Source organism: Cygnus olor, chromosome 2 (genome assembly GCF_009769625.2).
Source record: "Cygnus olor isolate bCygOlo1 chromosome 2, bCygOlo1.pri.v2, whole genome shotgun sequence".
Classification (NCBI taxonomy): Eukaryota; Metazoa; Chordata; class Aves; order Anseriformes; family Anatidae; genus Cygnus; species Cygnus olor.
In genome coordinates, this window is record NC_049170.1 from 20576816 (window position 1) to 20603421 (window position 26606).

Below are 26606 nucleotides of genomic sequence, written 5' to 3' on the forward strand. Positions count from 1 at the left end.
TAAGTGATTTGTTGTGCAGCTAATCATCCTTAATGAAATCAGCTTATACTTGTTTCTCAGCCTCCAAACCATTAGCACTACTACACACTACTTACTGGGAATTTGCTGGATCCTGTGCACAACCACAAATGCATCTGAGAGTCCCACTTTCACTGGGTGGTTGGTTGAACTTATCTGTGTCACAGCAACAGGAATCTGGAAGACAAAAAAGAAAGGTGTACCTGAACTACTGAACTCAAAAAATTCAGACTCAAATTACAGCATTGGCAGAATGAACATTTAGCCAGTGTAACTTTAAAGTCCTAAATAAGTGTGTAATACAATACACCATACTATAAGTAAGGACTTATTAAAGATTGAAATTAATGTTTTTAATTTTTATTTTATCCCAGTCTGCTTTGCATCTTATACAACATTTACATCAAAACTCAGAGGTGAAACAACTGATAGTAATGACACGGAGAAGGGCAGAAATTTTCAGTAATTTATTCCTCCCAATTGAAGATGTGGAGGACATGGAGGAGGAGGCAATACTTGTCTACCATTAAACACACAAACCGAAAGTTCAGCTTGGGATGAGCACTTAAAAACTTGTCTCAGGTAACTTGCACTGAAACTGTTTTACAACCTATTTGAAGGTATTTTTGGCCTGATGAAAATCATATTTAACGTGTCTTGGAGTAGCTGGGAAATTTTCTTTGTCACGGAAATTTTGGAAAATGCCAGATACTCACTTGTCAGCGTTTGGAGAAATAAAATTAAAAAAAATAATAAAATATATATATACACATGTATATATAAATAATTAAATAAGGGACTTAGATAGCTATAGACCAGTCCAGCTTTGCTGACTTTTACTGATGCCAGGCAATCTAGTTTTATGAAAATAGGTGTTACCAAATTTGATTTCATTCTTTGGGGATGACTGCAGGTCTGGCTGATCAGTGTATAGCTGTAATAGCTATATAATTTTGTAAGCTGTTTTACATAGTGACAAGTAACATTTATACAGTATTAATATAGTTAACTAGACTGATCACAAACAGCAGCCATCACTGAAGAATCAGCTCAGATTGACAGCATGTCTTTACAGTATATCATGCTTCTCTTGGCATCAGATTTAGTATCCAAGAGTTTTATTAAAGATTGAGAAGGAAACATACATTTACTGCTTAGCAGTTCTGCAGGTGACACTGGCAGAGTAAAAATAATGAAATGCCTGGATCAAGTAGCCAAGTTAGACCTTGTAAAAATTGTAAAGTTATAACTTGGAGAACAGAATGCAAGGTAGAGGTTTGGGGACCATCTTCTGAAAAGCAACAATTCCGGAAGGACTCTTGGGATTGTAGTGGGTAAGCATCTCCAGCTTTTGGAGGAGTAATCACAGCAAGAAACCTAATTGATGTGATATTTGATTACATAATCAGTGAAATATAGCCTAAAAGTGGGGTTGTCATTTTACATCTGTACATTAGATCATTACTGAAATGCTACGCAGACTTTGGGAGGGTCTATTTCTTAAAAAGATTCAGAAAACTTAACAGAAGGAAGATGAAAAAGTCATAACAAATAATTGAAATCTTTTGCAGTTCTCAATTGCTATTAACAGAGTTAAAGAACTTGATTTGGCTTCTCAAAAAGAAAATGGAAAGCTTACTTGATTATCATAAACAGTTACTGCCATGGGGAGAAAAAACTAAAGAGATTTTTCTTTTAGCACAGAAAGATGTAACCAGAAACTGGAAGATGCACACAGATACCTTCAAAGTAGAGTAAGTTACGTATGTCTATGACTGAACGTTTTTAACCACTGGGATAAACTACCAAGGGAAATTATGATTCTCTATCCACTGCTGCTTTCGAGTCACAGCTGGATATATTATTTTTCAAAGCTGGCCTTCAGTTAACCTTAACCAGAAATTACTTGTCTGAAGACAGATGAAACTGGATCAAGTGTAAGAGACTGAGATACAAGGTGCTAGCTCAGCTAATCTAATAGTATGCTATAGGTTTATCTACATGAAACTAGCGAAATTATATTGTTTGCCAGTGTTTTTCACATAGCAGAAAAATTCTAAACTAAAAAGCTGCTTAAACATTCAGTGAATGAGGATTCAGTATTGTCTATTTGTCAATTAATGGTATGATCTCTGGTATTTGAGTTAAATATTTGCTTGTTTTTCTTTTCCTTGTGCACAAAATATCATTTAGCTCTGATTACAATGACATCAGTCTCAGAAAACTTAAATTTGATATTATTAACAGAAAAAGTGAGTTCTGATGAATTAAAACTGTCACAATTTTCAAATGTCTCCATGGTCTGTGAACTTGTACTGCTTTGGTTACATTTAAATGGAGCTTCTTGCATACATGGTCCGAAGAAGCTTGGTCTGAAGCAGCTTGGTAATACTACCATTTTTACATCAATTTAAACTTGGCTTGTATCAGCTATTAGATAAGCTTGTATCAGTTCAGCCCTGATGCAGTTGTTGAGGAATATAAGATAAGAAGTTTGAAAGCCATATTTTCAAAGTCCTCAAAAGAAAAGACCGACTGCATTCTGTAACAAGTCTATAAACTTTCTCCAGCATGAAAGTATAAACAAAATAAGAGAATTTTTCACAGTCTCCGAATACTGTAGAAAAATGTTTATATTAACAATTAGAGAAACTGTCATGAAAGATTTTGAGAAGGAGGATATTCCTATTAAAGCTATTGAAAATCAAGTCAGAAAAAACACTAATGAGAAGAATGCAATGACTATTTATCTTTGAAGTTAGTAGGAAACCCAGCAGATGAAGAAAGGAATCAGTTTTACAGACACAAAATGTAGTCGGAATTCGTGTTCAAGTAGGTGTGTAACCAATAAAGTGTGGTGGCAAAATGGCAACAACTTTAAAAAGCAGTTCAAAATTTGGGTATGTATGGATATGCAGGAAAGTGTTTGTGCAAGATAAGGAGGTCTCATAAGTTAATACAGTCAGCTCTTCAAACTGAGATACAGCCTGTGTCAGACAAGTAGTCATACAGAAGAGAAATACAAAGTAGAAGGTAATCCATAACCCAAGAAAAAACCTTGAAAAAGTACAGCATAATTAAATCTGCATTTGCAAATACATATGCTTATTTTTATAGTGTGGGGAAATAAGCTATTGTTCAGAACGAAGTACCCCAGTCCATCAGGAATGAGTGTACTGAGTGGTAGTTTGTAGGTGAAATCTTTTGAACGAGATGTCAGGATAAAATAGGCTTTTACCATATGAAGCACCATTAGGAAACACACCTTTTTGGCAGAAGGCTTATAGTAATTGACAAAAATATTTATTGAAAACTACAGCAATACAGAGGTAGCAAGCAGATAGCTAGTGTTCTGAATTCCTCATATGAATGACAGGATATGTCATGACAGGATGACGTTAAATAGTTGAACAAGGAGTTTTGTGGCATTACATTTGGAGGATGGATTTTAGCTAGAATCATTCCAAAATGTGTTAGTTCTACCATGAACAATATGAACTCTTGTACTGTACAAGCCACTAGCTTCCAAATCCATGCTAGCAACAGGGCCATTGACATACATATTTCTGATTATATACTTCAGCACTAGGGAGGAAGATACTTAGAATTCATGCTGAATTGCATTATTTGCTAGGAACAATAATCTAGAGAGTATTTTCCAATAGAAAGCTCTCAAATTTTATTCTTTTCCACTTCCTCTGTGACTAGTCAGAATCTTACTCTTCAAAAACGATTAAATAAACAACCTCTGACCTTATTCTGAGTATGGTAAACAGGGTGCAATTACTGCACCCAGGTCAAAGATAAGGGCCAGAGTATCCTGCAAAGTAATAATTAGAAATTCAATAGTACTTATAAGGCATTTTCATTGACAGTTTCCTCAACAGATATTAATTAAAGACCAAACTGCATGAAACTTAATCTGGGATTTTAAATTGCATAAACAGATCACCTCACAAAATAAAGATCCTACTTCCATGTTAATATTTTTGATAATAATAACAGAGCAAAGAAATGCCAAGAATATATAATGCAGGTAGAATATTCAAGCAGACTATGAAATATTTTAGTTTTCAGGAAACAAACAGCTTTTGGAAACTGAAAATGGAGTATTTTCCATCACACATAGGAGGAACATCAGTGCTATAGTTAATCAGGTGCATTCACTTCTGCCTCCTCTTACAGTAGAAGGAAACTCTACTTCAAGTCTCTTACAATTATTTTTTACTTCACAGTTTTGGGAAACTTGAATAGAAATTTCACCTTTTATAAAGGTTTCTGGATGACTACAAAAACAGAGAGTCATTCCTATTTAAATGAACAAAGAAAGCTTTCAAGCCAATGAAATTCAGAAAAAAAAACATCCTAAACCATTAACTAAGTACCAAAGCCTTCACCTAATTTGCCTAATTTGTCCTGTATTAATAATAGAGAGAAAAAGAAACCAAATGTTACACTAAGGAACATTATCTTTAAGCACTAACAGGTAAAGACTATAATGAATAGTTCAAAAAGACAAAAAGCTCATGAGAATTGAACTTCTTTGAAATCTAGAACATAAGAAATGAGTATTCACTACTAAAACACATAAAAGTATTCATTTGCAGAAAAAAAATATATTTTTTTCTATTGGATAGATTGTTCTGTAATTTAAGTATTTTATGTAGCAGAGGTGCACCACTAAAATTTTTCTGCCAGCTGATGTTTCCTGACATACTGGTCACTTGACAGAACTCTGACTAATGATACTCTGTTAGTTTTATTTAAAATGGAAGATGTGTACATGGTTCCCTAATAAATTTGTAAAGAAATAAGTATTTGACTTGCCATTTCTTCTTTCCGACAAAGAACACACAAAAACCAGTATTTGGTACATAAAAAGTGCTTAGATATTCCCACTGTAATTCAGTGCTGACATTCATTCTGATTTTACTCTGATATTATATGACATTCCGATATTAGTACTGAATTGAATCCAATCTTAATATACAAGAAGAATATCAGAAAAACAGATTAGAAAACATGAGTTATGATTTTTATTAGGGCTAAATTCACCTGTTTAGAGCATGTAAGAAATAGACAAAACACCAAAGTCTCATTGTACATTTCAAATAAAATGCACAATAAAACTTGGATACACCTTTTCTTCTTCTCCTACAAATTACCTTTTCTGAGATGTTTCCAGGTTTCTCTATTCTGGTGGCTCAGCTCCCTTTCTAAATTTTTATTTCTTTTAGAATCTATTATGAATTTCAGACAATAACCATTCATTTCGGATTGCTTCCTATTATGCAAACTACAGAATGCAGAAGATTAGGCAGAAGAGCTCTGCTGATATTCAGCAGACCCCATCCGAGATTCTGCTTTGGTGATCAGCACCAGCTTTATGAAGTAGCAAACTTGATGTGGATGCAGAGAGGAAATGAAGAAGCGCATCTCAAATTTGAATAAATCATAAGTAAAAGGTAAAATCTAGGTAAAGTTCTATAGACATAAAAATTCATACCTATGGTTCCCTTAAATATATAATCAAAGTTCCATTTTAAAGATAGATTCTTCAGGATAAACTTCTGGTGTCACTCATGCAGAGTCCCTATGGGATGCTTTATAATGTTACTGGAAACCTGTCTGTTGCATGTCTTACATTGGTGTTTCAGTTTGAAGACATTCAATGTCAATGAAGGCCTCACAGGATAGTCATACATCAGTGTCATTTTTTGATGAAATGTGATACTAAAATGAAGTGGCACCAAAAAGGTGGTAGAAATCTCTCCAACTTTTACTCATGCTAGTGAGGACTCATATAAGTAATCTTACTGGAGTTAATGGGGCTCCTGACAACACGACTCAGAAGGAAGGACTCCCTCAGAAAGCAATGGATTCAACACTGAAAATAAATCAATTCCTAGCTAGACATATAAGACTGCAGGCAAATTTCAATTTACAAGTGTCTCAGTTTTTTCTCTTCGGACAACTTGTGTCTGATCAGTGATCGGCAATTTTGTTCTGTTTTCCTCACTTAAGTGAAAAGCTAAGGAAATTTTAATAAACTAAGGTACACTGCAAATAATGTGGTCTTCTGGAAATCTCATTCTCCAAAGCCATTCTCTAAGCAATTCCTATTGGAATAGGTATAGTTGTAACACCCTGAGATTTCACAAAACCTTTTTGTCAAAATATTTGCAGAACACAAATACATAACTATTGTCACTTTTGAAAAGTTTCTTTGCATTGTGCAGGAGATTTAAAAGATTCAGCAGTGGAAAAAAAACCACAAAACAACACAAATTACTACGTTTCTAAATTCCAATTCCCTCCGTTTCAAAATTAATGAAAAGGGCATTAATAACACTCCTCCCCAGAAAGCAGTGCAGCTCTGGAGGTAGATTCCAGTAGAAACAGTGAGACCAAGCAGCCCAACCAGTGTTAGCATAGAATTTGCTAGGTTTATCCATAGATCACATGACCTACCTGCATGCAAACTGCATGCAACTTACATGAAATTAATGAGGTGGCCCATCTCTTTCTGTCCTCCTAAATGAATAACATTTTCCATGGCCTGGCATTCCACATCTTCATTTACATTTATGCAAAATGAACACAGGATACTATCAATTTACAGGAATAGCTTATATCACCCATTTTAGATTCATTTTGTAGAGGGCCGGTCAGTGGCAGAAAGGGCCTAGTATCTGATAACTAAGAACAGCATTTTTCTGATGTCACTATTTTCATGTCAGAATTCATATATAGTTATTAGCAAATTTATCTTAAAATTGAAAATTGATGTAGTGTCACTCCCCACTTCTCTGGGCCTCAAAGGCAGGACCTTTTCTGTAGTCATTTATATATATATTAATATATTAATATTAATTATATATAGAGAGAATCATAGAATCATATATTTCCCTTTACAAAGGTTTCAAGAACAGGAGATAAAAATCCTTTGTGCACAGTCATTTGATAATGTACAGGCTCCATTGTAGTAACCAGAAAAAGGTTTTTCTGAAGCTGGAATCAAAATTTTAATAAAGTGCATTTCCATAGATTAAGACTACTAGCCTGTACATAACATTCAGAAACAATCTTAGAGCCAGAGAAGACCTTGCATCAGCACATCTTTTATAAGATAAGGGAAGCCAGATACATGGACATACCAGAAGTTACTGTATTATTTCTGTAGACACAAGAAAGAGTATTCTGCAGCAATCCTGTTTTCAAGGTGAAAATACATTTATCTTAAGGTATGAGTGCTGCTAGTAGAATAACCCAGACCCCCACTAGTTTTTTAATGAAAGGGAGAGTACTACTGCTTCATTCAGGTGTATGGCTTTGACACAGGTATGAAAATCGAGCCTGAAGGCACACAGCCCATGTGCGGTAGATAGAGAAGAAAACCCAGATTTCCTTAAGTCTGGAAAATGTCAGTGATAAAATATATCACTGATAACAATTATTTATCTAAGGAGAATGACAAAGAGATGTACACATTCAAGAGAAAGTCACACTCTCCAGGCCAAACTGAGATTGAAATAAAGCAGAAAATGAAAGAAAGTTGTTTCTCGTCCCTGTGGACTTGAGTTTATCTACCTTTTGATGCTCATTTGCATGAAAATGACCTGGAGGTATAGCCTCAGCAGTAGTCTAGCAACAAGAAAAAAGGTTCATCTAAAGTAAAGAAATAAACAAATTTTGAAAGATGGAAAATGCACAGGGTCCCAGTAGGGACAGCAATATATTGGTGCTATGAAGACCAGCCAAATGACCTCATTCTAACCATTAGAGATACAGACATTTATTTTTTATTTAAAATATAGACTTTGAAATACTTCAGTTGCCAAGAAATGGAAGACACAGAAGCAAGGTAACCTTTAATATTAACCATTGATGCTAGAGTCTTTTTAAATAGGCTCAAATTAGATAAACTAATTGAGCAAATTGCCCTACCTTTCAAAGTCAAAGAGAATTTACTAAACAGTCAATAATTTACTAAACAATCAACACTTACAACCATCCAAAAAAGGCCAGCTGAAATCTAGCAGTACATATTTGAGACATGTTGATGGTTTTCAAGTCCATGACATGAACATCACTTTCACAATAAAATGTCATTTTCAGCAAAATAGGGACCTTATAAGCAATCTGTGAAAATGGTCTTATACAGCTCAACTTTCAAAATATCTGCCAAAAATGGAGGGAAATTCCTAACAAGTATAAAGTGATTTGTCTACTTAAATGACAACTTTCAGACCCAACTTACTTCTTTGTAGCCGAAAATGATACGCCCATCATTGAGAAGGGTGGCCTGAAAAGTGAAACTGCCCAGGTTGTAATTATCCTGCAGATGGACATGGTCCCACTGGACAACTAGTGCTGTGCCTGTGAACCCCAGAGTGGGAGTAGAGAGGCAAAGGGAAGAAAAAATGTGAGAAAAATATTAACTGACTGTAGGAAAAGTACTTAACTGCAGTTACTTGAAACAAAAACAGTGATTTGTCTCTTTCAGCAACTTTCAGCCCAGCATCTTGAAGTGCTAAAAACATTACACACACATGTTGCTGTTGAAATCTTCTTAAAGGTAGACATCACAGTGCCACAAATAACTACCTCAACTACTCACACAAAAATCTGCTAAAGCAAGAGGGGTCAGGTAACTTGTTTGGAGTTGCACAAAAAGTCAACGATCACTAAAGGTAGAATCCAGCATTCACAGGTGTGCTGCTGCAACCACTGCTCTGCAGTGGCTTTTCTTACACTATATATATAAATATATAAACACACACATATATACAACCTGATGGCTTTGAAAGGTGAAGTGTTAATAGCTTTGTCTGTCTTGTGAAAGTTATTATTTGAGGAATTCAGATTCTTCCATTAACTACACATTAATATAAATAGCATTAATTTTTTTCTGCATGGTACAAGTCCTCACTGAGGTTTTGCAAGTTGAAAAAATATTAGACGCTTGCAATAAATAAATTTAGTTTAAATTAAAACTACTAAGAATTCATAGACAGGGTAAATATTGAGTCTGCTGTGCAGAGATTTAGTTGCAAGAGACTTGTTAATATTCATGGGAGTTCTCTGGCTGAATATCCACTTACTGCACCAAAAATGTACCCCAAGTGACTTGCATACCCTATGAGCATGTTTTACAGATGTTGAGGATTACAGACACATTCAGGCAGTTTGGCTGAAAGACACTTATCACCAAAACTGTGTTTACTGAAAATGTCTTTTTCGTCTCTATGACTATATCCCTTCCCCAACATACTTCTTTCTTTGGCATTAATGGTAGTTATGTGCTTTGATTCACAGCACTTTAATTTCATTTCTTGCTGGAGTGTTCACGGTGGGTCAGTATGCTTCTAGCTCAATGCATTTTTGATATATCCTTGAAATATCTTTTGTCACAGATATTCAGTTATTCTTATTAGCATATCTTGTCAGGGGATGTCACAGAACTATAAGCATGCAAATTTTTGGTACATACTGCAGTATGTCTGTTGCATCATTGGACCACATGTCTTTCATAAGTATAGTATATGCTCATTAATTTTGCACACGGTGCATTTTTCCTTATTTGACTACATTTATTAACTGTTTTCTGAATATTTAGATGATTATATTAAATTTCATTTTAAAGAAATTTAAAGACTTTTACAATTATTGTTGGAAAAATAACCAGAAACTTTTATAGTCAGTCCCTAAGTGCATCTCAGAATCCCAAACTAAAGGTGACGTCAGCTACTTCCAAAACACTACCTCCTCATTCCCAGGACTCTTTGTGTAGGTTTGAGTGGAGGTTTCTTGCAATTAGCTCCGTGATTAAGACTTGAATGGGTCACCACACTATGTGCTTGCCCACTACAGATGCAGCTCTAAACTTGCTGGGGGATAAGACAGGGATGAAAAAGAAATAAGGAGCTGAAGATACAATTCATTCAGTTGCTTTTTGTTTGGGGTAAGGTAGCAAATTCTTTGTCCTAAAGTACATGGGGTCCAATAGATCATCATGCCCTATGGATGAGGAGGGATGCAAAATCTCCCCCCCCCCCCCCCCCCCGAAAAAAAAAAAAATCAACTTTGTCATGAAAGTGATGCGATACAGGCTAATAAACCTGATATGAAAGAGTGAAAGTCAAGAATACAATGAAAATTAGCAGTGACTTTCCCAGAGCACTCAGATTCTTTCAGTAAAGATGACAAATCTCAGGCCATAATGTCAGATAATATATTAAATGAAAATAATCATTTTTTCTGTATGAAAATTCCCTATGTGAGCAGGAGGATTTTCTCACGTAACTCTACTTTATTGAATTCTTAACAAACAAATGCTGCAAGTAATGACTAGATGGTAAGGAAAAGTTATGACTGGGTGCAAAAGTTATAAGATATAGTTTGATCAGTGATCTGAAACATAAAAATTTACATATCTGGTTGGAGATATGATAGAGATATTATTGGACATGCTCATTATTTTTGCTTAAATTCACTGAGTATGAGCATTCAAAGGATGGCACAGGCTTATCAAGGAAGATTAAAACAATCATAGATGTCAGGATTCAAAATTTCATAATTTCTAAATTTTAAATTCAAAATACGCAGTCACTGCCATTGCATTCGATCACTAAAGAGACTTTTGCAATTATGGTAGCAAATTATTGTCTCTTACCTGAGGTAAGGCAGCAGATGATATTTAATCACATCAGTTATATTTTCAAAGTATTGATCATAACTGAGTTTATGAAACAAATTCCCACAGATTTAAGGTCTTTGAAATATTTTATGGAGCTTCAAGTATAACACTGCAGTTTAACCTTTTAACCTTTCAATTTTATTTATTTTTTTTTAACATGGGACTGTGGAGTACTCATGGTATAGATGAGCATATTGGATTCCAGGCCTAGGACTCCATGCACACTTAGTCACTGACAGGTTTATTAACTGTATACCTGCCCTACTCCTGTGTATTCTTGGTCTTGCATTCCACGAATGACATTTATTTCCATTTTAGCCAGTACATCGACAGTATATATATATTTTCAAGTTCAAAAGAACTTGCACTTTTATAGAAGATAGATTTGTCCTTTTAAAATTGGTAAAATAAATTCTTAGTTTGAGTTTATGTACTTTAACATATAGAAGGGATCTACTCAATTAGGAAAAAAACATTCATGACCCTTTAACCGTGTTCTAAATTAAGAAAGGTTTATGGATGTCTAGGAACATTCTTTATACAGTTTGTGAGTTAAAAAAAAAAAAAAAATTTAAAAAAAATCTTCAATTTTTCTTTCAAAAATAATTATTTAGGAAAATATGAAGAACCAAGGGACACCGACACATTTATTTATGAAGGACTACTACATACCATTATCAAAGTATCTGACTGTTGAATTTCTTGACACACTGGGGTCAAAATTTGCCATTAAGGGTGCAATGTATTGTGTAGCTGTTAACATTCGATGCACAACTTCTCCAGTATATATGAAACCTACAATAAAGAAAAAATATTGAGACCATTTCAGTAACTTCCGGAAAGATTTAATAGAATGGCAGGTTTAACTAGGCATTGCCAGAGCAGTAAAGGGTCATCTGAGAGAAATTAATCCCACCACCAGTTTTATAGTGAGCTAGAATTGCAGGAAGATATCTGTGAGGGCTGCCAGAAGTACAGGATCCAAGATGAACAATGGAACAATTAGTTCAAGAAGTCAGTTTTCATACAGAGAGAGAAACAGACCCAAGGAAGAACAATTCTAGTTAAGGACAAAATGCAGATGGCATTATCAAAATGAACCATTTAACAACTTGCATATTCCAGTGTTTTCCATTCTTTCCAGCAACCTGTCTTTTTGCCATTCATTTATTTATTGCAAAACATTACCTCTTCAGGAATTAGGCTAACCCTTTTTAATATTTGTAGAGACACAGATTAAGAGACCATTTCATACAACAAGAGGTGACAACCTTTAAAAAAAAAAATCAGATGAAGAGTGGAAAAGGTAGTTCTTTTTCTTTTTTTCATTATTATAAGGCAAGCCACTATTCTGGTACATTCTTTGCAGTGTCAGATCTCATTAGTTTATCCTATTTACCCACAAATCCACAATAGTCTTCAGATTAATAGTGTGTCATGTGCTGCTTCCATCAGCAGTGCTCACTCAAAAGCTCTTACTAGTTTGGCACAAGAGTTCTTTGAAGAACAGTCACCTGCATATTTTAATGGCAGGAAAACCCTGCCATTTTATACAATTTGTGGTCTACATATAAACCTGCATTGCTTAGGCTTGCCAACTCCAACTAACTAGAGGGACTAACTTCTTTAAATGAAGAAGTTAGAGCCTGACTTAAAAACTTCCATTACTCTGTAGTAAATCTTAAGTTCTGTTTTAGCCTTTGCCTTGCTGGTCAAATCTGACAAACTTTAAGTTGATCAGAGCTACAGATAGAACTTCAAAATTAAACTTTGCATATTGCATCTTATCAGCTCTTAAACCAGATGGTGTTGAGCTGCTTGCTTTACCTCCTTCTATTGATTGAATGAATTGTATTCAAACAGCAGATACCATAACAAAAACAAAAATATTCAAGTCGTCTGAACATTTTTGAACAAAATAAATATATTTGGAAAATGTTTCATAGAAATTCAGAAATTTCAGAAATTCAGTGCATAGAAATTGCACTCACTGCAACACTATTTATGCTTGTGTTTTCTTTTCCTTCTTCAAATATGAGTCTCCTTTCCTCCATAACCCTTTTTACTGTGAAGCCCAAGAAGGTCTTTGTTCTAAAATTTAGTGTCATTGCAATACAACACATGTTGAAGAAGCATAAGAAATCTATTCCTTAAACATGATATTCCTTCTCTTATGAAATTCCAGAACTATGTGGTATACCTGGAATTACTCTTAAGGTAGAAATACCATTTTTTGTCACCTGCAGTTAATATATGTTATTTAAAAACTTCAATGTGCAACCCCACTTTCTTAATGAAAAGTTTCTTTTCTCAACTTTCTTTTCTCCACCCTAACCACTGGGAGGTGAAACAGACTTGTTAAATGGTTTGCTTAGTATGATAATAGGAAATCTCTGAGAGCAATTAAAAGCTTCTGGAGTGCTTTAGGCAGCCTTCTGCTCCTGTCCTCTCTTGAAACATTTTTCTAAATGCTTGCTACCTATTTATGGAACTAGTCCTGGAAGTGATAAGATGCTATAAACAGAAAAACAAACACAAAGATAGCACTTTGGAATAATTTTCCTGCATGGCTAGCAGTTAAGCTCAAGTACCATGCAGGCAACTCAAGTGGAAATGATAGGAACCCCAAGGAAAGCAGGCATGGAGAAAATACAATAAAGTATTCTTTTGAAAAAATTCTGCATTAGCAGTGTGATCACCTAGGCACCTACCTACCTTTGCTTCATTTAAATCACACCTACGTATTCAAAGAACACGGTATTTTAATATCTGGCCACATCCTGGACAGCTGAATTAATTCCTAGAACTAAACTGCATTTTTTTCTTCTTAAGATTCTTTCAACTGAATACCTAAATACCAATTTTTCTCTTTTGCCAACTGATATGACAGAGAAACACCAATTAAAATATAAATCTGTCCAAACATAATTGCAATTAATACATAAACTTTACTGCTCATTATTTTAGGATAGCCAACAGTCCTGTTATGTATTTTAACACACTCCAGGGTAGGTCTATAACCTTGAAACCATTCCTTAGTAATATTTGAGGGCAATATAAACAAAAACTTTACAGCCATATCCATGCATTACTACTAACCTTAATACTTCAGTACTTATTACTTGCACAGTGGTCCCATCTTTAGTTACAGTCTCCCTTTCATGTTTTCATCCCATTTACAGCATAAATGCCACCATTATAACTAATAGGGAGGCAGATACAATAGGAAAACAAAGGACTTGCTTGTGTTGGAACACATAACTAAGTAAATCGGTGCAGGTAATTAGTAACCAAACAGCGTATTTCCAAGTGTTTGCCGGATGCAGCTTTACTTTAGGCAAAAATGGAAAGCAGCAGGTGGATGATAGCTGGGAAGCAGGCAGGCCTTGCACGAAGATCACTCTAATAAGAACTCCGGTCATGCATTGGAACAACTTGAAAAGAAACATAAAGTCACTTCAAATCATCCCAGAGATTCAAAGGCTGTAGCCACTGTTGAGCGTGGACATTTTATCATTGCCACTACAATTTAAAGAAAGCAGCAAATGTAAAATTAACTTATTCCTGGACTTCCACAGAAAATTGGTTTATGTTATCTGTGACCTAATTTTCTGACAGTGGTAAATGCTCATGGTTGATTCATTTAGTCAAGGAAGAATATTTCAGACCTTCAATTTCCTGAACCACTTAACCTCTCCTTTGTGGGAGGAGTTGGTAGAGCTCTTTTCCAAACCTCTACAAATACTATACCTAGAAGCATAACATGCTTCCTAAATACTGGAATCAAAACAAACAGAAAAGAGTGCTCAGAATATTTTAAGTTTTATATGTACATATACATCTATCAAAAACTAAGGATGAACTAATAATAAAGCCACCTGTAAATCAAAGAGGGTATATTCCTTGTCCTCATATTGTACAAATGCACACACAAAATCAGAAAAAAAAATATATATATACAGCTAATCAGCTATGTATGAAAGCATATTTTCTCTCGATGCAGGACCCTCAGTTAATTTAAAAATGCACTTCACATCTGCACCTCCTCTCTGAAATATGCTCTTTATCTGTTGCATTTTAACATAATCAACAGTAGACTTTCTTGGCTAAGGGAATTTTCCGGGAGATCTTTCGAGATCAAAAGTGGAATGCACTGTTCTAAAAGAGCACAGTTATTTCAGCATCAGTTTTTGGGTTGACAGATTCATTTCTAACATTTCATTTACATTTAGGGATGACAAAACTGAGCTTTCCCATCACTTCTGTTGAATATACTAACCTGTCATTTCAGTGGCTCAAGTGGAATAACCCTGGATGCACATAATGATCTCAGGGCATAACTGATTAATGAAGTAATATGAAAATAAGATTACAACAATTTGCACATAAACTTTCTGTGGTTTCTTTTTCCTACTCCTAGCTGCACACAAAATCAGTATCACTTAGAACATTTTTGATAGCATTTGCCAAATGTGCAGAATAACAGAATATATGTTCAAAGCAGCACGGACAATGAAGCCTTTGAAGTTGCTATTGTGTGTCTATAAGGATATGATAAAACACAGGATATGCAGGCAACATACAAATGAAACATCTATATTGATAATTATCTTCTCCCTTCTAAGGCCCTACATGAACAAGTTACATAAACCAGAGCCTGCTTTAACATATCTGACATCATGATAATCTGTTTCTTCACTTTAGCATCTAGCTCAATTAGAGCAAAAGCCCTATTATATTATAATTTTGTTCATGATTTAAAAAAAAAAAATCTAAAACAATTAGTCATATCTTTAAAGTCATACCTTATACTGAATACAGAGTATAAATGAATTATACATCTCTGTGCCTGTGATTAGTAGACTAAAGCTATTGCAACACTTCAGTTTTTACCTATTTGGTGAGCTGACCTTGCCTGCTGCCAGCTGCCCTCTCCCTCTCCTTCTTTAACAAAGTAGGAGGAAAATTAAGATGAAAAAGCTCATTGGTTGAGATACAGACAGGGAGATCACATACTCATTGCTGCCTTGGGCAAAGCAGATTAGACTCAGGAAAAAATAATTTAATTTATTGTCGTTTGTAATAGGTTTGGATAGTGAGAAACAAAGACAAGTTAAAACAACACCTTCCCCCACCCTTTCCACATCACCCTTTTATTCCTAATTTTATTACCTTTCCCCTCCTCTCCTAAGTGCCATAGGGAAATGGCAGTTCATAACACTTCATCTTTGTCAATCCTTCCTCCGCACACTTCTCTCCTGCTTTGGTGTTAGTCTTAACCATGGGCTGCAGCCCTTCAGGATAATCCTGCTCCAGCGTGGGTCCTATCCACAGGTGGCAGTTCTGTCAGGGCATATCCACCTGTTCCAGCATGGAGTTCTTTACAGGCTACAGTGCTGGTACCTGCTCTGGCCTGATCTCATCCACAGGCTGCAAAGGAATCTGCTTTGGTGCCTGGAGCACCTTCTCCCACTCCTTCTCTGACCCTGGAGTTCACAAGGCCATTTCTGACTCTTCTTCCCTTACTCCTCTCTCCCTCTGCAGCATTTCTCACCCTTTCTTAGAATGTTTTCCCAGTGGTCTCACTAGCTTTGCTGATGGGCTCAGCTGTGTGCTGAAGTAGGGCTGCTGGAGCTGGCTAGAAGCAGCTGTGTCCAACATCGGGCAGCCCCTCACCTCCTTCCACAGAAGTTACCCCTGCAGCCCCCCTGCTACTGAAACCTTGTCATGGACACCTGACACAGCCTAATACCTAAACTAATATTTGACTTATTTTACATATCACTTAATCTATATTTTATTTTACATATCACCTATTTTACTAAATATGCAATGTTTTATCTGAATGAATGAAACTTCTAGTTTTTTTTTTTTTTTAGATTGCTGATTTTGTAGTAGAGGATAGGTGGAAGATTGCAGCTGAAGCAGAACACTTAATGTACCACAGTCTTATACTCAGCAATTGTTAGCTCCATCCTAGGTCAGGGGTTTCCCACTTTATACCTTTTCTGTTTCAAAAAGGGGAAAAATGTTCTGGCGAAAAGAAAATGTTCTGGGGAAAAAGAGTGATTGCATCTGCAGAAAAATAAAATAAAAGATGGTAACAGCAATGAAATAAGCTGATGTGGAATTACTCCTTGAAATAGCCATGACATTGCTCTCATAAAAAGGCTATAAAACTGCTTGTTCTACAAAATGATCTCTACTGGAAATAAGAATGTGAAACAATACTTTTTTTTTTTTTTTTTTTTAACCTGAAATACCAAACAATGAGCTTATCAAGAAGAGGAATGCTCTAAAGCATTTTGTATATCTATCAATAAACAGTTTGACACAGGCATCAGAAAAACAACAACAACAACAAAACCCTATAACTTTCTTTCCCTTCTTTCCATAGAGCTTGACCAAATGTCAGCTAAGTTCAACCAAACCTTCATAAACAAAATCTACTTAAAAGGTGTTTTTGCCATGATGGTATGTGTTGGCTAATGTACCTTTTATACAGCAGCATTCATAATTCCATTACAGATATGAATATCAGTTTTAAAATCTAAAAAACCTGATGTGTTTTAAAGGAAAATGACTGTTCCCCTTCCACATTAGCTGACATTATCTGAACCATGTCAGAAAATCCCTAGAAAAGGCGCTTTTATTTTTTTGCCATACAATGTGGCTGAAGATGTTGACTCAAAGGGAACTGAAAGACATATGATATACATTTTTCTTGAGAGGTAGCTTAATAACAGATCAGAAAAGTGAAAGGATGATCCTGGGAGCTTAAAAATAATTGAAAATGTATGCATTAAAAAAAAAAAAAGAGAAAAGAAAAACAAAAATAAGAATGATGCAGGAACCTGGAGCTCCAAACAAATTATAGTTTTTTCCTTTCTTACAAAAGGAAGATCTAACCATCTCATTTAAAATACTAAATGAAAGAAAATTAAAAATAAGAAATGACTGTTTTTAAAAAATAAAAACCAACCAGTTCATTTTCTTATCAGGCAGCTAATGTTAAGTAAAAGCATATGTTAAAAGCCTTAGTAATACAACAAACTGTGGTTACTTAGCTGGAAAACAAAGAGTCTGCCAGCAGTTGATGAACAATGAAAGGTTTTGCATGAGAGAGACTGTCACTGGGTGAAGGCAGAGCTGCCATTCGAGCATACAGCTCAGTGTGGGTTTATGTGAGTGCCCTCACAGCATATAAACTAGAAGGGAAATAGCAGAGCAGCTTCCAAAAAAGAGGAACCAGAATAAAATGGTTTCGCGAAGACACTAGGCTTCAACCCAGATCACCCAAGGCAAAGCCTTGATTTTAGCTTGTATATTCAAATATGCAATAAGCTTAACAGAGATGTAATAACACACTTATACCACAGTGAAATGTTTTGCTACACAGTGGAACTATTTCTTTCATTTCTCCCTGTTCGTTTTCTTTTTTAAATAGGGTGAGAGTACACAACTTCTACTGCTCATTTGCCTCCAAATTCCTCTGAAAACTATTTGTGCAGCCAAGAGAGAAAACTGCAGAGGAGCTGGCAGGAGCTTCCTGATTCTCTGGCCACTTTTGCTCTTGTCCAAGCATAATTAAAGCCTTCTGAGGTGATCTGTCTTGGGTGGTGTCTCCTATCACCGTGAAGCTACCTCATGGGTAGTGGTACCTCTACTTCCTCTTTACCATCTTAGACGAAGAGCACTGAATATTTTTGATGGAAATCAGTCAGCACAAGTACAGTACCATATAGACTAGTATTTACCACAATTGTCATAACTTTACTCCCCAGCCTAGCAATTACATATCGCTTAAAGACTGACATCGAACTGGATGTGTTATCTACCTCATCTGAGGATCTACTTCCTCATCTATGATGGAGGAAATACTAGGAAAGAAAAGATAAAAGACTTACCTTGGGCCTATTAAAAACAAAACAAACAAAAAACCAAAAACCATTGCACTCAGATGTGGAGCCAAAAAACTCTTTCATGCCTGGCTTCCTGTCAAGCAGAGTTGGACATCACTGATCAAGACAAGGAAAAGCTGCTCAAAACTTAATGGGGAAAAAAAACCCCTAAAACTAAAATTGGTTCACATGCCATCTTGAAGTCGTCAGCTGCTAGAGTTACTATCTTGCCAAAGAAAACAAATGGGAAAGTGGATCAAAAATTCTCCCAGTGAGTTTTCCAATTCACTGACTATGATCATTAGTAGTGCATTCATTTTTCTTGTTAAATTACTATTTGCCAGGGCAGTGGGAAAAATAGACCAGAGATAGGCACTGGGAAGTAGGACATGAGAGTTTATAATAAATATCCTGTAAGACTGAGTTTCTAGTAGTAGTTTAAAAAGGTAAAATAATTCTCACACCGAGCACATTCTGAGTCAAATATTATGGCATTTAATGATATCCAGCAAAATCTCAGCCCGTATATATGAGATTGTCTGCAATACCATGTGGGTATTTTCTGGATATTCACACTTATAAACAGAAAGCAGAAGATAAATTAAATACGTAAATCAGAACATTGTTACTGCTTTTTAGATAGGAATCCCAATTTTAGGTAGAGAAATGAGTTAGTAAAACATACCTACACCCTCTGTAAAGGTTACCGGAGTACTGTAATAGACAAGGGCAGGAAGGATACTGCAGCCTCTGCCCTCAGGGCCATCTGATGATGTGTGTGCCCTGTGTCATATGCAGCCTAGCTCAAATCACTGTAGTACCTTAGTCCAAACCTATTAGTGACACCGTCTCACAGACGTCCCATCTAAGGTTTCTTTTATTTGCAAGTCACATTCCTATATGTGTAAAGAGAAAACCACAAACTAAACTCAAACCCATAACATCTTTCACTACATGAACAGGTATTCCTTAATGCCCTTTCTCTGTAGTAAGATGCTAGAGAACACAGAGATCATCTGGTAAAGCTATGGCCTCACCTGCCATCAGCACAAACAACCAAGTTTTCCACAGTAGGAATGTCAGAAAATTTTAGAAGTGTTGTTTTAGGAAAAAAAAAATCAGATGAGATTGGTATAAGGTACAGAACACCAGCATAACTCAAGAAGTTATGCATTTATGTTTTCAAAGTATCAGTGAAGTCCAAATTCTTCTACCACTAGAAAATGCCAACTTTTAAGCAAATGATTCTCTTCAGTCATTCACCAGTATTTATATTCCCCTTTCAAAAGATTTTTATATACAAAGCTTTATTAAAAATTATCACCTAATAAAATTCTGATATCTTTTTATTCATTAGCCATTCAGGAAAACTCATTTCAAACTTGCAGCACACGAAACAACTAATTTGCAAAAACCTTTCCCCTGTTCAAATAAGAGAATAAATTATGTTTTGTGCCACATGTAGATGAGACTATAAAAAACAGACTCTTCCTACAAAGGACTCTTTCATACACATTAACACCTCTTCATGCTCATATCTTAAAAAAAAAAAAAGTTTCAAGTAACAGGGAAAATTTCAGCCCTTTTGTTGCAGCTACTCTTCTCTAGAGCAATAAAACATTATTACGTAAGATGCATATTCTTATGAGGTTAGGAGACATATGTTTAGATGTGAAATACTTATTACATCAGCTTAATTCCATTCTTTTACCTAATTTGCCTTAGTGCAATTATAACCAACATCATAGAATTGAGCTGAGAATAACCACACCAGGTTCCTTACCAGAAAAAAATGGTATTTGAGGTTTATAAACCACTATAATTCTCTTAATTTACCTTGTCATTAGAGTTATTATATTTTTAATGCATTTCAAAATATATTTTCAAAATATTTTTCATTTATTTATGATCATATCTGGAAAAGATCAGAGCTACGAGTTTTCTCTTTGGATGAAAGCCCAGTAGGACACTTTTTGGTAATTATTTTAATTGGAGCTGCTGAGAATAACTTCGAAATTTTGACATGTATTTTATTTTTAGGATGATTTTGTTGTCCAACTGGCTTTTTCTGACATATCACTTATTTTTTGTCTTACCTTTTTTCTCTTCAGCAGTAACAGTAAAAACTTGATGAATCTATTCTTGTTGCTGAAATTACACCACAAAAGGACTCAGAAGACACTTTTATATTCAATGGAAAAATGGCAAGATTGGGAAAATAAAATGTATCAGGAATGGTGTTGCTCACATATCTATTTGGTGAACATGACAAATATTGCATGGATGTTTAAAGCATAGCCCACAAAACTCTGCACTGCACATTTTTCAGATACAGTAAAATGTGTTTTCTCTGTGCTTTTCATGATATTTTTCCATCACTATTTCACGATGAAGCAAATTCAAGAATATGTTATGCTTTTAAGTCTCTAAAATATATTGGAATGATGATTTCTAGAAACAGTGTAATATACTTTCACACCCTGTCCTATAACCACATTAGTATTTCTTTGATACTTCACTGAAGTAAGCTTTAAGTAATGTCATTTATCCCCAAATGGCTAATTTATTGTTATGTGTGTGGAAGAATGTTATCGTCACTGTAATTGCACTAAGATTACAGTGTAATTAAACAAAAGGATAACAGCAACTCCATATCCCTCAGACAATCCATGAAAGTTAAATACCTTAATGGGCTTACTAGATCAGTTTAAAAATGAACCAGTCTCATGCTATTTTTATAGTTTCTTGCAGCCTTCTGGGGAAAATGAATTAAAAACAGATTATATGTATTTTTTGGCTATGCTTTTGCTTGACTAGATTGAATGCACCAATCCATTTCTCCTTTCAGCCTGAAAAGTGGGCCATCTGAAAGCTAAACCTCAGAAGGCATAAGTATAACACTGTTTCTTAATTGCTTAACCTTACAAGGACTTCTTGTGTGTCTTTGCATGAGAGAAGAAAGAAAAGCTAGCCAGAATCTTCATACTCTTGGCTCTATGTTTGTGTTATCTTATGTAGATATTTAAAGTCCAGATTGGTTTTTCACCATTTTTTTTCCCTGCTGCTTTGTTAATACTGAAAGCATTATCTGGAAAAATTGAGAATGTGTAATGTATGTCACTGCCAATAATTTTCTCAGCTTGTTGTAGTTTCCCATCTACTCATGGCTGTTGCAAAAAGTATATGATCTGGTGGAATGTAACCCATTCTGATGAATATCCCATTCAATTCAGCAAAGGGATTTAGAGGATTATGTATTATGAAACTCTTCCAGTAAAGGTTTCTCTTCTGACACGCCACATGATATTCCTTGTCAGGAGGTTGTTAGATATCACTAGGAGCAGAAGAGCAAGATGAGCACTTGTAAATAAGGACACTATGGGGGACTTAAGCAACCCTCAAAATTAACTGTAACTGACGCATCTGTTTGCGTATTTTTAATGACTCAAACCGTGAATGCTTTCACATTCAGGAGAAACAAACTCAAAGGTTACTCAGAGTCTAACGCCTTGTATCAGTTCCTGTCCGATCAGGCACATACTTCCCCAGAGAAAATTATTGGACAGAGGCATGAAATACAGTATCTACTCAGTGAGATACTGCCATGCGATAGCTCCCAAGTGCCTCTCAGCTCTAGCCAAACAAAGACCAGTGCCGTTCCTAGACAGGCCGGAACCAGAGAAAAGAGTTTGGCAGGAGGATTATCTTGCTTAGGCCGAATATCTTAGCAGCTGTGTCATTGCAGTAACCTTGGTGTTACATAATTTTAGGATGAAGCTTGAATAGAGCTGTTGGGGAGAAATCTAATTTTGCACTCTATTTCTGTTATACATCTCCTTCACCAATTGGGTAAAACATTTTCATGCCTGCACAGATGTCATTAATAAAATGTTTGGATGGAACTACTAGGGAAAGTGGTATTTTAACATTGTGAAACATTAAAAAAAAAAAAAAGTTAATTATTGAATCAAACTGTTGTAGTAGCAAACTTCAAAGTACAGAAATTTTCTTTTCCTGCTTTGTCTCTCTTCTCCCATACTACCACTCCCCACCAATCCCATATCCCCACTCCCCACCATAGCTACATGCTCTCTGCTTCATTGTTTGTCCACCACATTTGTTTGTGCTGGACACAGGGTTTAAAGATGGGAGGCAGTATGAGCTTGCCTCAGACAGGACTACTTAGCAGTTAATAGAGCTCAAAATGAGAAGATAGAGGCTGATAGAGACATTCTCTGTTCCAGAGGCTGGAACACAGATGTTCATCCATGACTTGGGCTTCAGGAGTGCAAGTCCACGTGTGCCTGTTCAGAAGGCAGTTCTTGGTCATATCTGTTTCACAGTTAAAGTTTGGGAGTACAAAGACGTATCACCATGGTCTCTGATTGCACTTTGAATCCCCTCTCTGAGAGGATTCTTCCAATGTAGCCATTGTGATGGAATACCATATGGCTCTGACCCTTTCCATGACTTTGCCTTGGTGATAAGAACTGGATGTACCATTTGTCAGATCTCCCTGGGCATTTTTTCTCCCCTCTTCGTGAACTTTTGCCAACATGACTGTGTTGGGGGAGGTAATGCTTTGGATGACAATCTCTATCAAACCAAACCAAAAACAAAAAGCATTTTCAACAAAGATCAGTTCACTGGTCTAATTCTGACTACAGTCAGAAGGAGGGGCTGGTGGACAAAGGGAAACCAATACTCAGCCAGAACAGTAACAGATATACCATGTGCTGAAGAAGGAGCCACCAATCTTGGGCTCATCCTTTCTTTCCCTCCTTCCCCCATTCATTGTTTCACTATCACCTTGACCTATACTCTTCAGCTGTGGAGTGCATCTGTGAAAACATTTGGCTTAGAGTAACACAAGCAGAACAAAAGAGAAAACAAACAAAAATCTAAGTGGGTAAAAACTATAATATCTTAGAATATATTATATATGAAGGATGCACATGCTAGGATGGGTAGCCTGTATGTGGACCTTTGGACACTTCATTGTATACTATACAATTATGAAACTGTGTCTGTGCTTGTATGCCATAGTACAATCGACATGGAAGTACACGTGGTTCATTTCTTTTAGAACCTTGCTAATGGGTCACCTTTCATAAATTCAGTATGATCTGAAAGAAACATGATCTGAAAGAAACTCTGCATGAATGACTGATTGCAAATGGTTTGTATAAGTCTTCCAATGATCACCTGATTAGCTTAAACATAACTACTGGAAGAAGAGTTGCAGGAAATAAACAGAAAATGCCTTTAGACAGAACTAGACCAAGAATTAATTTAAATGGGCTGAGATCTTAAGTTACATCCATATTGTCCTAGTTTGTGAAAGATGTATACCATGCAGCATACACTTCACTGATGATAAATGTTGGTCATTTAATCATATGGTAAGTTACAAGCAGCAGTAGGATATCTGTGGTAAATACCATGTAATTATAGGGTACATACACAGTGATCTCTGCCTCCTAAACCAAAGCGCAGGTTACAACAAAATTATGTTTAGATTTACCAAAAGCAATCAGCACTTGCGGTTAGATGGTATTTGCCAAGAAAAAGCCATTTACATTCTGCCCAAAGAACACATATTTATTCCTTTCAACATTATGGAGAGTAACTGTAGCCCCATGACTCATCACGCATCCAAAAGATAAAAGCTGTGGCAGGGCAGCTAGAAGACTACTCTTACTGTAAAAAGCTTTAGACAGACATTAGCAGTAACGAGTATAAGGCAGTTTCAAAATGCTGTGGTGGAAAATGTCTGTATGCTGCTATGTAAGACACAGTAGGTAGCTTTTCCTGTCAGATAGCAGCCACAGAAAAGTGGTGACCATTTTTTTCCATAAGCATTTTAACCACTTCATTTTGAATGAATAATGAATTGGAGAGTAATGGATTAAACCATCAAGATACAAGAAAAAAATCTTGCCTCCCATGAAATTTCAGCAGGCACAATAAGGTCTTCTGCACATTCTGTTATTTTTTTAAGAAATGAAGTTCATGAAAAATTAAATTCAAAATGCATGCACAGGCAGATGCAGGAACAAAACTGCTTTCAGCTACCACCTGCTCTCACAGTTATCTTCATTTTGGAGGTCATGAATGGAATCAGAAGAAGAATGGAAAACCAATGACATTTTTTACTACATTCAGCTTGAAAGAAAAAATAAAAAATTGCAGGCTCTATTTGTTTCCCTTGAAAGTGTATAAACATATGGTCTGGCATCCTTCTGGCTGCTGCCATGACTGTCACAGCTGTCTTTGGAAACCCATCATCACTGTTACTCTCATCCAAGTTTTATACCCCAAAATCTCTTACTTTCACAAGTTCCCATTGGTAAGGGCAACTCATTCATGGGTATGACAAAATTCATTGTCTTTCTCATCAAGTCAACAAAGAGACAATCAGAAAATAAGCCAGAATTTCAGTTAGCTGGGGATAAAGCAAGAGGGCTGTGGACTGAGCTTAAAAGATGTGGGGCCAGGCAGACAGGTAACCAGGAATATTGTCATCATGTTGCTCAAAACAACATGGTGCTGCTGTACACATTACAGCACACTCATTGATAACAGATGGAAAAAAAAAAAAAAACCAATAGCTTGGAGGGGTAATTCCTTGGAACTTCCTGTCTTTCAGATTGATATTAGCAAAGCTTAAGAGGAACAAAAAATAATAAAAAAGACAGAAAATATCAGGATAAGGTTATGGAAATACTACAACAGATTAACAGTTTCTTGACCAAACTGCCTTTTGACATTGTACTATTAGTTTCTGAAAAAAGATTTTTCCTATACATCCCATACTACTGGGTATCGTCATTGCTCTTTCTGAAGAAAGTTTAAAAGTTTTGTCTGTGATATTATTATGTATTTTTCCTGTGAAGAAAAATATTGTAGAATGTGTTATATATACCTATGTACAGCCATAGAAATCCTCATGATAGAGAAGACTGACTTACTGCATAAAATACAGAACATTAAAAAATGCAGAAAAGATAGAAGTTTGTTTGTTAAATCATATGCACAAATTGAAGATGCATCTACTGATATGTCAGATTTCAGTGATCAAACAAACAAGCAAACTAAGTGATAGAGCTAATTAAGTACATTCTAAAATATTTGTTCTTTGAGGAACATAATTATTTGTTCAGAGTACATGATCTCATTTGGTAAGGTGCGTATGCCATTATTTCTTATTAATAGATTAAAAGAAATAGTGTCTCCTACCATCACAAGATTTTTTTCTTGACAAGGTCTTTGTCAAGAAATTAAGAAAAAGGCAGCAGGAAAGGTTTCAAGTGTCCACTCTGAATATACATTTTGGGGCACTTAACAAAGAAAATTCTCAAACCAAACATCAGTACTACTTATAGCGAGCAAGTCTTCTCACAAAACTGGGTTTGAGGACTCAGTTGCAATTGTCAGTCCTCACTATTAGAGGACACCATGCTCTCCAGCATCCACAGGACTAAAGGATCCACTGGATTTTAAAATCCGCAGACCACTCCCCTTCAAGTTAATCACAGAACATTCATCAATTCTCACTTGGGTGTTTCTGGTCTGAAAAGACACTGCAATGATATTGTTAGGATGGGAAACTAATAGATGACTATCAAATATAAATGTAGATGGAAACAGTTGGAAAAGTTCTTATTTTGTGTTCGAAATGAGTGGAAATGAAACAGAAAAAGAAGGGTGATTTGGACATTTATAACTAACTTTTTCAGGGTAAAAAAAAAAAACAGTCTGGGCCTATGTCTACAGCTTTGAGTAGGAATTTAATGTTTAAGTGATTTGTAGAGTAGGTGTTCATTTGCATCCTTGTAAACACCGCTTGCAGGGAGAACTTAAAAAAAACACCCACACAAATTTCATTTCATCTGCACTCCGCCTCTGCTTACAGCAGTTGCAGGGTGTATTTGATTGTTTATTCATTGGAATTTTAATCACTTTCAGAGCAAACACACTTTGTGGTG

The 26606-nt window shown here is 35.7% G+C and overlaps 1 protein-coding gene across 1 annotated transcript in view; it reads right to left on the bottom strand.

Moving 5' to 3' along the window:
- The window catches only part of PLXDC2 (plexin domain containing 2), a 266237-nt gene that overhangs the window by 57002 nt on the left and 182629 nt on the right, over positions 1 to 26606 (bottom strand). Inside the window, exons 5-7 of the mRNA XM_040546250.1 lie at positions 11390 to 11512; positions 8279 to 8397; positions 96 to 195 (exon numbers count right to left, since the gene is read on the bottom strand). Of these exons, the coding sequence (XP_040402184.1) occupies positions 96 to 195; positions 8279 to 8397; positions 11390 to 11512 (342 nt within the window). The remainder of the gene's footprint in view (positions 1 to 95; positions 196 to 8278; positions 8398 to 11389; positions 11513 to 26606) is intronic.